At 32.6% G+C, this 14,502-nt stretch overlaps 1 protein-coding gene across 1 annotated transcript in view; it reads right to left on the bottom strand.

Annotated features, from left to right (window-relative positions):
• Positions 1-14,502, bottom strand: part of sh3bp2 (SH3-domain binding protein 2) — a 53,221-nt gene that overhangs the window by 11,035 nt on the left and 27,684 nt on the right. Inside the window, exons 2-7 of the mRNA XM_073914565.1 lie at positions 11,599-11,927; positions 8,497-8,636; positions 6,249-6,351; positions 3,456-3,573; positions 3,273-3,340; positions 1,011-1,093 (exon numbers count right to left, since the gene is read on the bottom strand). Of these exons, the coding sequence (XP_073770666.1) occupies positions 1,011-1,093; positions 3,273-3,340; positions 3,456-3,573; positions 6,249-6,351; positions 8,497-8,636; positions 11,599-11,927 (841 nt within the window). The remainder of the gene's footprint in view (positions 1-1,010; positions 1,094-3,272; positions 3,341-3,455; positions 3,574-6,248; positions 6,352-8,496; positions 8,637-11,598; positions 11,928-14,502) is intronic.

Genomic DNA, 14,502 nt, shown 5'->3' with positions numbered 1-14,502 from the left:
TAAACTGAAATTGCGGAAAAAATAAACAAAGGGGTTAATAATTCAGGAAGGCTAATAATTTTGACTTCAAGTATATATATATATATATATATATATATTTATATATATATATATATATATATATATATATATATATATATATATATATATATATATATATATATATATATATATATATATATATATATATATTTTTTTTTATTTTATTTGACATGGACATCACAATTACACTGGACAACCAAATGCATTTGTTTAAGTGTTTTAGCAAACTTGCTAATTTTCAACACCTGTCCACAGGAGGCTTAAAATTGACAAAATAGAAATATAATAAAACATACAAAACATTACAATTCTTTACATAAAATTACTGCAGGCAAAAACAAAGGCGACATGATCCAACCAACTAACAGTAGACTATTTGTGCAAACATTGCTGTTTTGTTTTTAACCACTTTTTAAGAGCACTACTAAAAATATTTAATTACTTTCTGATTTTAAGCTAACCGGTAAATCATTCCACAGTTTGGCTCCCTTTACAGAGAAGACTGATTGACCAAACGAGGTCTTACACTTTGGCACTAGACAGTCACCGTTAGCAGTTGCCTGTGTAACTCTGTGTAATAATATATATATATATATAAATACATAGACAAAAGAAGGGTTCACCCAAAAAATGAAAATCCTATTTGGAGTTTCTTAATTGTGTTTAACACACACAAAGGACATACTGAATAATGATGCTAGAAAACTGCCATAGTATTGTTTTGTTCCTACTGTGAATGTCAATGGCTGCTTTTTCTAAAATTCTTCAGGAATTCTTGCTTTGTGTTCAACAGAAGAGAGCACTCTCAAAAAATGTGAGTAAATTTTGGTAAATGTATATCTTTTGGTGAACGATCGTTTACATATAATATTATAATTGTATTACATTGAAACTACATTTTATTATGTAACTTGTAACATGAGAATATTGTTTAAAGTGCAATTATTATAAAGTAAAATGCTGCACACCTTCTTCAGGATCTTCTTCAACAGGCCTGATTTCCACCGTTTCCTCCAGCTGTCCATATAACGACTCCGCATCCAAATCATCACTATGAAAAACACAAGACGTTCCAGAGAAAAGATAAACATTTCAGATGAAGAAATACATAAACAAGCAGTGCTCGCAAGAAAGAGGAAGAGATGACAGATGGCATGTGACAAATTGCTGAGAAAAGTTTGACTGAGAGGTAAAAATCAGATAAGTAACCCTAATCTATTAGGTCAAATAATAAACCATGCATACAGTAGATCTGAATTATACAGCCTGATCTCACAAGAAAACGTAAGTATTTTACGTTTTGCTAGTTTAGTGGCTAATTTATACGAATTCATACGAGTTCAGTCATACGAAATTGTACAATTTTAAAAAGGAGGCATGGCACCTAACCCCACCCCTAAATCCAACCATCATTAGGGGGATGAGCAAGTCGTACAAAATTGTACGAATTAGATTGTACGAATTCATACGAATTAGCCACTAAATCAAAAAGTTACAAATTGCCGTGAGATTGTGTTGGAATTATATCACAGTATCTGGCATCAATGATTAAGCACTTGTGGTTCACTTACTGGTCACTGTGTTCACACCTGTAGTTTATTTTTTCTTAAGAACCACTTTAGTTTTAAGTATCAACTCCCATTAACGACTGGCTTACTGATTTTATTTTTGACATACTGTATAAGCGGACGCAGCAATTAGAATCTTGTTGGCTCAGGACTTCTGGTCTCATTCATTTCCACTGATTTTAAAACTGAGGTTAAAAAAGTCGTGTTCAAATGTCGTGTGCAGTAAAAAGGTGGCTTAAACTGACCAAAATGTAAAAAAGTTACGTTTTCTAGTGAGATCAGGCTGGACTTTCTAATCCACACCTGCTTATGATTGTGTTTTTGTCCGTGTAACAAAGTTGTGTAGATTTTAACACTTCAAAACATACCATAAACAGGTAACACTTTATAATAATTACACACTATAAATCATTTATTAAGCATTAGCAAATAGTGAATTCATTATCTTTTAAGCATTATTAATAAGCGCTAGTAAGCAGTTTATAACTGCAGCTACAAATTCTCTATTCTTGACTTATAAGCACCTGTATAATGTGTTCAATAATTGTACTTTCATACTTAGTTAATGATTTATTTTTCATTACTACATATTGCATTATTTATAAACCATATGTGTATTGAAGAGAAGTTGAGGGTTTTTAGGATAATTCAAAATGAGTTAGTAAATGATTAATAAAATATTGAAATCAACATTTATATTTTTTATTATTCAGTTATATATTAATGGTTACTATCTGTGTTAATAAATGATTTGTTAACTCAACTTCATCTAGTTTTGTGACCTAATCTAAAGTGAGGACTATTTATGCTTTATAAAACCCTTATAAATGACAAATAAAGGCTCAGTTAAATTCTAAACAGGAAAAATGACATTATTCATTCTTATTCATTTAAAGATACACAAATAAAACTGTACTTTAAATGAAAAATAAATATTTGCAACCTAATCTAAAATAAAATTACTGTAGAGTTTAAACATTGCATCTTATTATATTTTTAAATTATTGTTATATTGTTGTTGTATATTGACACTCCTGTTATTCAGCAATCTTTAAACTTTACAGTAATTTTACTTTTTAGAAAAGATTGCAAGGATTATTGTTCATTTGATTCGGAGCCTTTAATAGTCATTTACAAGGGATTTATAAAGCATAAATAATCCACACTTTAGATTAGGTCACAAAACTGCATGAAGTTGAGTTAATAAAGCATTTATTAACATACTAGTTAACTATTAGTATATGCCTGAATATTAAGACATATACATGTTGATTTCAATAGTTTATCATTCATTTACCAACTCATTTTGAATTATCCTAAAAACCCTCAACTACTCTTCAATACAACTGGTTTGTAAATAATGCAATACTTCATTTAGTAATGAAAAACAAATCATTAACTAAGTATGAAAATACAATTATTGAACACATTATGTAGGTGCTTATAAGACAAGAATACAGCATTTGTAGCTGCAGTTATAAACTGCTTACTGACGCTTATTAATGTAGAGTTAATGCTTAACTGATAATGAATTCACTATTTGCTAATGCTTAATAGATGATTTATAGTGTGTAATTATTATAAAGTGTTACCCATAAACATTACCGTAAATGTAACAGATTTTTTGAACACTATGTGAGCAAATGGCACAGTACATTGTACCTTGGAAGTGGGATGTCTTTTTTATCATTATAATAGTTGATTTCTCTTCTTAAGTGCCGCATCCATTCCTGTCAGAGAAAAAAAAACATGCACATAAAATTTAATATTAATGATTTTTTAAAATTAAATATTCACAAAAAACAAAGCAAATGCAGATCTGAAATGCATTCAGCAGAACCTCACCTTTCTCTCATCTTCACTCGCAGCTGAGAAATACCATGTTCTGTGTCTCTTACTGAAGTGAACGATCTTAAAAGGGAAAACATTGCTTGATGTTGTTTCTTCTGCTGCTCGCAAGACTCTGAAAGACAATAAAAACAATATCGAGAAGCTGAATTAGCAGAACCCAAAGTTTACATTTGGAAAATATATAAAGTAAACATAAATTATTACTTTTATTGAAGAAAGATGCATGAACATTTACTTATTGACTACCAAAATGTGTGCAAAGTGCATTAAAGAAACACCTAAGACCCCCAACATGCCCAAAGAAATAAAAGTTTTGTAATTTATTAAAGTAAAAATAACAACTTTACAGTAAATTCTGTAATACCGTGAAATTCTGTAATACTGTGATAAACCTTTTTACATTTATGATGGCTAGTGGTGCTTCAGGGTCAGGCTTCACTACCATTATCAATCACCAAATCCTTTGTATTACAGTTTATTAATTTGAACAAACCGCTTTGTGCAAATGTACCATTTCTTTGCCAATAGTTATTCTGTCACACACGCATGTAGCTAAAATGTCCACGATTGACTCTCATCTGCAAACCCTTCCTGTTCTCTGCGCTAATAGTTCAGAGGATTATTTTTCACCCAACCATATATGCACAATAATTACATGTTCACCGTACACCACAAACCTGCTTAAGAAAAACTACACGCAGGACTCCAAGCACTTTCCGCCACTTTAACCAAATGGAAAGTTTGAGTCTGAAACGAACACACGAAAGACACGCAAAGGCTTCTTTAACATGCACAGGAAACATATGAAGGCCAATTGTGTGAACAATCGAAACTCTTGTACTTAAAAAAAGGCCACCTGTAGAAAGGAGGGTTGTGGACAGGATGTGGCCTGTGATCGTGCTGAAACGGCCACTGCATATCTTAACTTACACAGCAGCAAACATACAGAGAGGTGGCTTACAGAAACAGGCTCTACCTGAGTGACCATAGACTAGCGTTAATCAATATACTGAGCCCATTAGTTTTAAAAACTCATTTCTAGTCACTGATTTATTTTATCTTTGCCATGATGACAGTAAATAATATTTGACTAGATAGTTTTCAGGACACTTCTATACAGCTTAAAGTGACATTTAAAGGCTTAACTAGGTTAATTAGGTTACTTAGGCAGGTTAGGGTAAATAGGCAAATTATTTTATAACGACGTTTTGTTCAGTAGACTATCGAAAAAATATATATAGCTTAAAGGGGCTAATAATATTGATCTTAAAATAGTGTTTAAAAAATTAAAAACTGCTTTTATTCTAGCCGAAATAAAACAAATAAGACTTTCTCCAGAAGAAAAAAATATTATCAGACATACTGCAAAAATTTCTTTGCTCTGTTAAACATCATTTGGGAAATATTTAAAAAAGAAAAAGAAAAACTTAAAGGGGGGCTAATAATTCTGAATTCAACTGTATATATCTGGTTGGCCAATTCCAACACTGATACCGATATTGGTCAATTGCATGTATTATATAGTATTAGCTAGTATTCTTCAGCTTTTTTTATTTCTTTTGTACTTTTACAATGTAAATTGTGATGTTTCCTCATTAAATTAGTTTTAGTCAATATTAGACCCATTTATCATTTAGCCGTCCAACATTGTAAAATAAATAAGTGATAAAATGGAAATAATCATTAGTGATTTTTGTGATCCAATATATATTTGACATATAATAATAGCAAACATATTTATATAATAAACCTAACAAATAAAGCCAGTGCTGTTGCAACGTATAACAATTAATTATATATACATTTTTACACATTAGAAGCACACTGTAAAAATTGCTGGGTTTCCACACCTTCAATTTGTGTTGGGACAATATGATGGAATTAAGTTGACTTATTAGTTTTTACAAAAATCAGTGTATTGAACATTAAACAATTAAGTTGCCCCCCAAGAACCCTCAGGAATTGTGTTTTGCAGCTCATTTTAAATAATTAGTTGGAATAAACATTAAAAGATGTTTTCTGAGAGCAGATCTGACATTTGTAAAGATTATATATATATATATATATATATATATATATATATATATATATATATATATATATATATATATATATATATATTTTTTTTTTTTTTTTTTTTTTTCAAGTATTTAATGATTTTGCTCTCAGAAAAATGTTGGATTATTCTAAAAATGTGCAACTCATTGCCTCTATGTAAATATTAGCCAATATCAGCCTCTTTCACATTATTGAAGACTGAAATAATATATAAATAACCTAACAAAAATATAACCTTAAACCATTACTGAAAAGCTAACTGTCAGATTTTGCCAAAATGTAAGCCAATTACATCCAACAACACAAATAAAATATGCAGATAGCAGTAAGAATCTGCAGATGAATACAGCATTTACCATTATATAGTGATTTAACAAGTGATTTTGTTGTTTGTTGATTAATGTTAGCAGCAGTTTGCTGTCACTTTAAGAAATTACACAAAATATAAACCTTAAAGTGAAAGAACATGAAAAATGAACTCTGAGAGAGACACACAAACAGAACAAAAGTGTTGAGTTTCTTGTGGTCGACCTTTCAACTGAACCCTGAATTGCACATAAAGTACAGAGTATGAAATGAGCTAATTAAGTCTCTGAAGAAAATGCTCAAAGGGAAACTGCGGTGGGACAGATTAAAGTGTGACTACTGACAAATACTTCAGTATTGCTACTTTTGGCAACACTAGAACTTCATGTGAGTGAACGCATTGTGTTATGTAAGTCAGCCTACCTGTTGTATCCGTTGAGAGAAAAGGTTCCTTGTGGTGCAGCAGACGTGCTGCTCTTGAAATAGTAGACGCAGCCTTTATGGATGATGATGAAGCGAAGAGGCCCTGTGGAATCGGTAGACACTCAGTACATGCTTCTTCAAGTCATATAAACAATCTTTTTTATTTGCACATAAATAATGATTCATTGGAATTACTACCATTTTAGTGTAGTTAACAAGTTAGTGTTTGCAAACAATTTAGAAGGGCTGAATTTAAACAAACAAGTCAGATTTAGTATTGTTCAACTTAATTTGTTTGTTTAAATTCAGCCCTTATAAATTGTCTGCAACCACTTACAGTTGAAGTCAGAATTATTAAACCCCCTGAGTTATTAGCCACCTGTTTATTTTTTCCCCAATTTCTGAAGATTTTTCTAAACATAATAGTTTTAATAACCCATTTCTAATAACTGATTTATTTTATCTTTGCCATGAAGACAGAAAATTATATTTGACTAGATATTTTTCAAGGCACTTCTATACAGCTTAAAGTGACATTTAAAGGCTTAACTAGGTTTATTAGGTTAAATAGACAGGTTAGGGTAATCAGGCAAGTCATTGTATAATGATGGTTTGTTTTATAGACTATCTGAAAAAATATAGCTTAAAGGGGCTAATAATTTTGACCTTAAAATTAAAAAAAAAAAATTAGAAGCTGCTTTTTTCTATCTGAAATAAAACAAATAGGACTTTCTCCAGAAGAAAAAATATTATCAGACATACTGTGAAAATTTCCTTGCTCTGTTAAACATCATTTGGGAAACATTTAAAAAGAAAAAGAATTTCAAAAGGGGGCTAGTAATTCAACTGTACCTTAAAAATGTACTAAATCAAGTGAATAATTTTAGTGTAGCAAATCCTACTAGAAGAATCATTTGTTTGCATATTAAAACAGAATGCAGCTCTAAAATAATAATTACTTTTTACTATAAGCCTTTACACTTATCCTTTAAGCTACTATATTTAAATTTGACATAATAATGTAATAATTAGGGTTTTTATTATGTAAATAGGACTCGATCAATGTTCATTTATGCCTAATGCATTAACAAACATGACCAAAATTCATCTACAATGAATATCTACTAATATCTACGAGTCTAAAATCTATTTATTTACTGAATATTACAGGTTACTCAACATGAAAAAAACAAACATTTGCAGCTCCAGAAATAATCTTAACCACAAATAAATGTGTTAGTATTATTTTTTAAAGCCTAAAATCATACTTAAAAGTTTATAGAGCTGTATTTTTTTCTTAACATGAACATCCTAGATTAACTTATGGTTATGTATTGCATTTTTATTTATTCACTTTTACTAAATACTGTAAAATGATAACAGTGAATAATATTTGTACAACTTAAATATTTGTTCTCTGCTTCAATCTATTTTAACAGGCCATTAAAACATGTTTTACCATAACTAAAAGATAAATGAATCATTAATATTCATACATAATTTTATATTGATGGTCTTAATCATTGGTTTATTGCCTGCCTCACTGATTCACTAATTTTTGAATATGTCCATAAAAGAAAACATAAAAGAAGTCATAAGGATCAGAATGACAGTCATTTAATAAAGACAGAATTTTTTTGATGAACTGTCTCTTTACGTAACAGAAATGTGTCCCTTAAAACAACAATCAACTTTTTTTGAGAGAAGGCTCAATTTGCCACTCCAACAGTTGGGTTTTATAATTTTTAAATCCATTGAGCCAATCTCCATGTCTGGCAGGAGCACTTTTAGCTTAGTTTGGCATAGATCATTAAATCAGATTGGACCAGATTAGAGTTTCCTAAGTAAAGCCTATGAATAAGTTTGACTCCTCTGTCGTTAAATTATGAACTAAGACCAACGTGTTATTTTTTAGGCTGATATATTTTGGAATAACAGTATACTTGCATTTTGGTGTAATTATCTTAGTACAATCTTTAACAACAGAAGAGTCAAGCTTTAAATAAGAAAATTATCCAAACTCTTTGGTCATTTTGGAGCGAGATGCTAATGGTCTAATCCGATTCAGTGATCTATGCAAGGCTAAGCTAAAACTGCTTCCACCAGAGCTGGAGATCAGCTGAATGCATTCAAAAAATGGTAAAGCTCAACTATTTAACTCTAGAGGAGTTGTAAAATAAGTGTTTCTTAACTAACATAAATGTGTGTGTACTGGTAGATGGATGCCAGATAGCCATGCAAAACTCACATTTCATCAGGCTGAACTGGCTGCCTCCTTTCTTGTGCAGATATCCAGATGCGTTGACTCCTCCAGGCATGGTGAGCAGATTCTGAGCTCCGATAGCCTTCATGGGAATGGGCCAGGAGACCGGTGGTGCAGCCATGTTTCTGAAAGCAGCAGCAAAGGTTTCTTTGTTAGCACTTATGCTGTTTAGTGGCTTTGGTTTAAGCAATTATTTTGGTGAAGGGCTGAGGTATATTTTTCCACTGTTGGAGGGGTGAAAAATATTCACACGACCACCCAGAACGCTAGCACAACCATCCCAACAAGCACTGATATACAACTAGAACACCAGCAATCCCAACTGCACTGCTTTTCTGACAATTTTAGGATATTAAAGGATCTTTTACTCCAAGAATGAAAATGTACTGTGATTATAAGTTAAAAAATTTCTGTTGAACACACAAAAAGGTAATCTGAAGAATGTTGGTCACCGGTAGCCAAACTCCATGGTATGTTGTTTTTCATACTATGGATGTCAATGGTTATCGAATTCCAACCATAGTGTTCAACTGAAAAAAAAAATCATAAAAGTTTGAATCTTCTTGACAGTCGGGATTACATTTTTTTGGCTGAACCATGTCTTAAAGCCTTAATTAAAGGTTTTGTATGCTGTAAAACAATCGTTATAGAAAACCATGCAGATATCCTGTAAAGCAAAATATGCCACAGGACACACAAATAAGACAAATTTAATCTGATTTGAACTTAAAATTTCTACTCAGTAAGAACTCTCTCTCTCTCTCTTTATTCAAAATTATTCTATAGCCAAGGAAAATCTGTATTTTTTTTTGGCATTACACTTGTTTACTACAGTATATAGAAGACCCAACGATGACTCAGATGACTAGCATTTAAATATACATCTTGTAGAAACGTTATCTCATCACTGATGTTAATGTAGTTAACCAGATTAACTCTACAGTGTTCATATGTAAACCTCAATCCCATAGATTAAAGGTGTTGAAACAATCTGTTCTCCTATGATTCACTACTGATAAACCAAAACAATGCGACAAAGCAAGTAATATATATTTTGCACAATATACCCGGCACGCAAATTAATGCGACATCAAAAAACATAAAAAATAATATTTTTTAAAAATGTATTTTTTTTACCCTTAAACTCCTTTATGTTTCCATAAATTCTGTTTAAATTTAATTGTTTTTAAATCCTGTCAACCCTGATTAAGGACTGATTAATTATAGTTAAAATGTGGATCACTTCAGACAATATGCAAACATAGTATTTTTATAATTAACCATTTAAGTGTACTAGTCTAGTAATATATTTCTTTCATTATTTCTTCAATTAAAATACATTTAATTTGACATTTGGCATGAAGGTAATTTTTTTCTTTGAAGTTTTTGGAATATTTTCTTTTACTTTTGTCAACCTTAGAAATGTTTTAGTAAGTAGAAACTGCAATTAAAAACGTGAACAAATAAATACAGCCAAGGGGGCTTTGAACATTGTTGTGGATCACTGTGCAAAACTAAACAAACAAAAACCATCAGCATCTGAACAGGTTTTACAGCAACCAGACATAACAAACTACAGACATCACAAATTATAGGTAATTCTTGTAAACAAAAGAACAAATTCTTGTGTTGTGACACTTGGTCACAACACAGAGATGAAACAAATCTGCAAGCATAAACAATGACAAAACAGAACAGACACTCAAAGACCTCTAACAATCACAAGAGCCAGAACAACAACCCTGCTCCACAGTTTCCACATAACATTTTACTAGTATGAGGAGACTACATGATCCCAATTCGCAGGAATATACAATGCATCACTGCAACATTCCAATCAACCAATCAGATTTGGATTTAAGATTTCAGTTTATGTCTAAAGTTTAGATAAAGTGCTTTAACATGCTATTCAACTATAACTTTCCAATACATTTAAGAATAACTTACAGTTATTGTAACATTTAGAGGCTGGGATTCAATTATAATTTTTTTGACCAAAAAAATGTTTCAGGATCAACTAACTATGGAAAGTCTGCAAAATCAGGACAGACACAAACACCCACAATATTCAAACTACTCCCACACGCCACAATCATTATCCTCCTGATGCCCTGTGGTTTCTTTAGACAAACTGAGAGATATTTTCCAAATTCCAAATACACAAACCTAAATTTAAGTAATGGGCCAAACCGTCTGGGGTCCATTAAAGGGGTCCACATGACAGTTTAAAATTAGTGCTGGGTTAAAAATACCACAAAAAAAAAAAAAAAAAAAAAAAACCTAGGACACTATGTTTTTCATATCATACCGAATTTATACAGCTATAAAAAAAAAACTAAGCAACCATTTGAAAAATCTGATTTTTTTTTTGCTGTTTATACAACACAATCTCACAGCAATTCGTAACCTTTTGATTTAGTGGCTAATTTGTAAGAATTTGTATGATCTCATTTTAGTACGATTTTAGTACGATTTTAGTATGACTTACAATTTAGTACGATTCGCTCACCAACCAGTGACGTTTGGGTATAGGGGTGGGGTTGGGTGGCAAGCCTCCTTTTTAAAACCATACATTTTCGTATGAATTAGCCATTAAACTGACAAAACCTAAAATAGTTATGTTTTCTTATGAGATCAGGCTGGATTTATTAGTTTGGGTTTGAGTAAAATGTTAATATTTGTCTAGGAAAATTTCTTCTGATATGTTGCTATTTAAGGTTTTATGCCAACTTATCAAAATATATATATATAAAAAAAACTCATCTGAAGATAATACATTGCTATTGTGTTGTCTAAAAATTTATATAATCACATCTGCAAACATGAAAAAGTGCCATTTTAGGCTCTAAAGGACTTTTTAAAAATTTAGAATAAATATTATTAGTATTTTACAAAATAAAACAAGAACAAATCATGTCATCAAAAAGTTATCATAAACAAATTGCATTTAGTACACAATAATAATGTCCTATTTTCTTAAAGCTGAAACACACCTTAATCTTGATGAATGCGTCTAATAACTCTACAAACTCTGCCCAAACATCTACAATCCATAAACATCTCCCACACTCCACAATCACAGCTTACCTATAGCTGACGCATCTCTTCATGCCCTGCGCAGCTGAAATTTCCCTCAACATACTGTACTGCCAAAAACCAGAGACCAGCAAGACATACTGAAAACGTCCTGCAACAACAGCCTTGAATCTGGACAGGACAAAGCAAGGACAGGAAACTCTAGGCTTCCTCTGGAAAGTTAGAGCCCCTCCTGGGCTGTCGAGGCACAGCAGAATTTGCTGTATCTTATCCGGCGTGTAAAGCAGAGTGCCGGTCAGCAGATGTAGATGAAAACTGAGAAAAGTCCATTTAGCATTGGGTGGAGTGGAGAGATTAGAATCCCTTGGGACAATCTTGACCTCAAAGAGAAGAGTAATTCTAGAGTCTCAACATAATATCCAACCAAAGAATTATGTTCCAGGAGCGTGTTTGTGGCCGTGCAAAGCTATTTTTAGGAGTTAAGTAGAAGTTTAGAGTGGCGATGTCAGCAAGAAATGCTCTTGACATAGACTTCACTTAAAGGAAATTAAAAGACAAGCATTTCCACTCATTTGTTTTTTGCAAGTGAGCTGACTTTTTGAGAAGTTTCTTTTTCTGTTGAGGTGTTGATGCTGTGAGGTTTGAGAGATGAACATTGACATGAGACGGACATCGGAGGTTATTTAATTATAGTTAGAGACTTGTGCGGTTTGTTAACACTTGTGCAATTGAATGCTTTAGAAGTGTTTATGCGACATCTTTTTTTTTTTAGCTAGAAAAAGAAACCATTTTATGCACGGTAAATCCTTTTTACACAGCATACACTAGGGTTGGGTCAATAGACGATGCCATCATCCAGTACCGATGGCTGGTAGACATCACAATCCTTCGCCCTGGCCCCATCATAGCAGCAACCCACTCGCGATAAAAACACACTCAGGCCCCATTTGCACTAATACTTTAAACGTGAAAACGTTCCGCGTCCACACTGGCGTTTCTGCCGTTTCACAGACACACACACACACCCTAGAGAGCAGTGCACAACGGACAGTTTTTTAAGGATGTACCACTGGATTGCATCTCACTTTAGTTGTTAAACGTGATATTTAATTAATCTTGCCTCTATTTAACAACTCTTTGATCCTTTGAATCTTTCAGGTAACGTGTCACAGCATCAGTACACTGCTTCAATCCTTTGCTTTCACGCGTGTACTCAGTAATTTTAGCTAAAAACTCAGATACTGTTGGTTGGATCCTGTTGGTTGTGTACCTTTTTTACCAACCAAGATCACTCTGCCTAGTCCCGCAGAAAAAGTGATTGACAGGTGGCAATTTATGTGGAACATCTTTATTTATGGATATGGGTAAAACAAAGACTATGCAGGTCAGGTAGTTGAAACGGTAGGCTACAAATTATTTTGTCATGAATAAATTAATTGTGCACAAATAATTAATTCTCCACTGCCTACGATGACAATGCCATCATCTATCACAATGTTTCACACTAGACATCATACAATGCCAAATTGGTTGACATCGCCCAGCCCTAGCATACACTGTACAAAATGCTGGGTTCCACACAATGCACTCATGTTGTCCTATCACAAATCACAACGTTATTGCTTTTACAAATATAATGTTGCGGTCACACTAAAGTTTGAGACTGCGAAATTCTGTTGTACGGCACTGCAAAAAGGGGCGGGATTAAACAAGATGATAAGACATTTAAAAAAGCAGTTGATTGGTCTTTAATTTAAATTTCTCTCTATAAGGTCATATTTTGATATTCGATTGGTTCACCAAGCTTGAATTTTGCAATGCAGCCAACTGAGAAACTTGTCACAGGGGCTTGCGTTTCCAGTGTTACGGTTTAACTGGTGACCGTGTTAACTGGTGTCCCTTTCCAGATGTAAGCTATTTACGTTTGCAGATTGGCAGATTCGCCACTTTTTCACAGCAACAAAACATGCCCAAACACCAAATAAAGATTCTTATTACTTGGCGTCAGTGTCATTGTAAGAAATATTGATTTCAATATCTGTGTAGCAGAACAGTATATAACTAAAAATATTCCAAAAAATAAATATAATTTACATGTCATCAACGGGATTCAGCTCATTTTACATGTGTTTAAACAAGCAGTGAAAATTCTTGTTTGAGTGAAGACTGTCAGCATTGGAGTAAAGAAACCTGACAAACACACACGCACACACACACACACACACACACACACACACACACACACACACACACACACACACACACACACACACACACACACACACACACACACACATACACACACACACACACACACACACACAAAAGTGTTTTTACGTAAACCATTTAATGGAGCATTAGTGTCTGTACACTGAATTCTGAGAAGACACAGAGCCGCTTTTGGGTCGCCCTAATCTTCCGTGCAAGCATGACTTTATAAATGTAACCCCTTTGCTCAATAAAGAATGAGGTAACTTGACTTTTTGGCTCAACTATCCCTTCCATGTTGGCTATTATTTGTTAAAATTTACAACATTGTTTTTCATTTTTTCACAGAATAATCAAGTAATGCCCTGCAAACAAACTAATAGGTCTATGAGTCACTATGAAGCCTTAATCGTCATCATCTTTGAGTTGATAATCAGGCACAGGATATTCATGCTCAATAGAAACTGTAACACAAAACAGGGTGGGTTGAGGACGATTTTGCTATTTTTAAACAACTTCCTGATTTTGTTGATCCATGTGCTGCTCAACATGAAGCCAAATACATGTCACAATTAACTCTATTTTTGAGCTGTGATTACTCTTGAGTAAAGTTACTTATAAAAAGTAATGTTACAATCTTAAAATAAACAAAACAAAACAGTGAGATACTTTTAAAGTGACTCAAGATTGTAGTATATTGGTTTTAGAAGTAACTTTCCCCAACACTGATCTGTATCTGATTGGATC

Source organism: Danio rerio, chromosome 10, assembly GCF_049306965.1.
Source record: "Danio rerio strain Tuebingen ecotype United States chromosome 10, GRCz12tu, whole genome shotgun sequence".
Lineage (NCBI taxonomy): Eukaryota > Metazoa > Chordata > Actinopteri > Cypriniformes > Danionidae > Danio > Danio rerio.
This window is presented reverse-complemented; position numbering and strand designations above follow the sequence as displayed.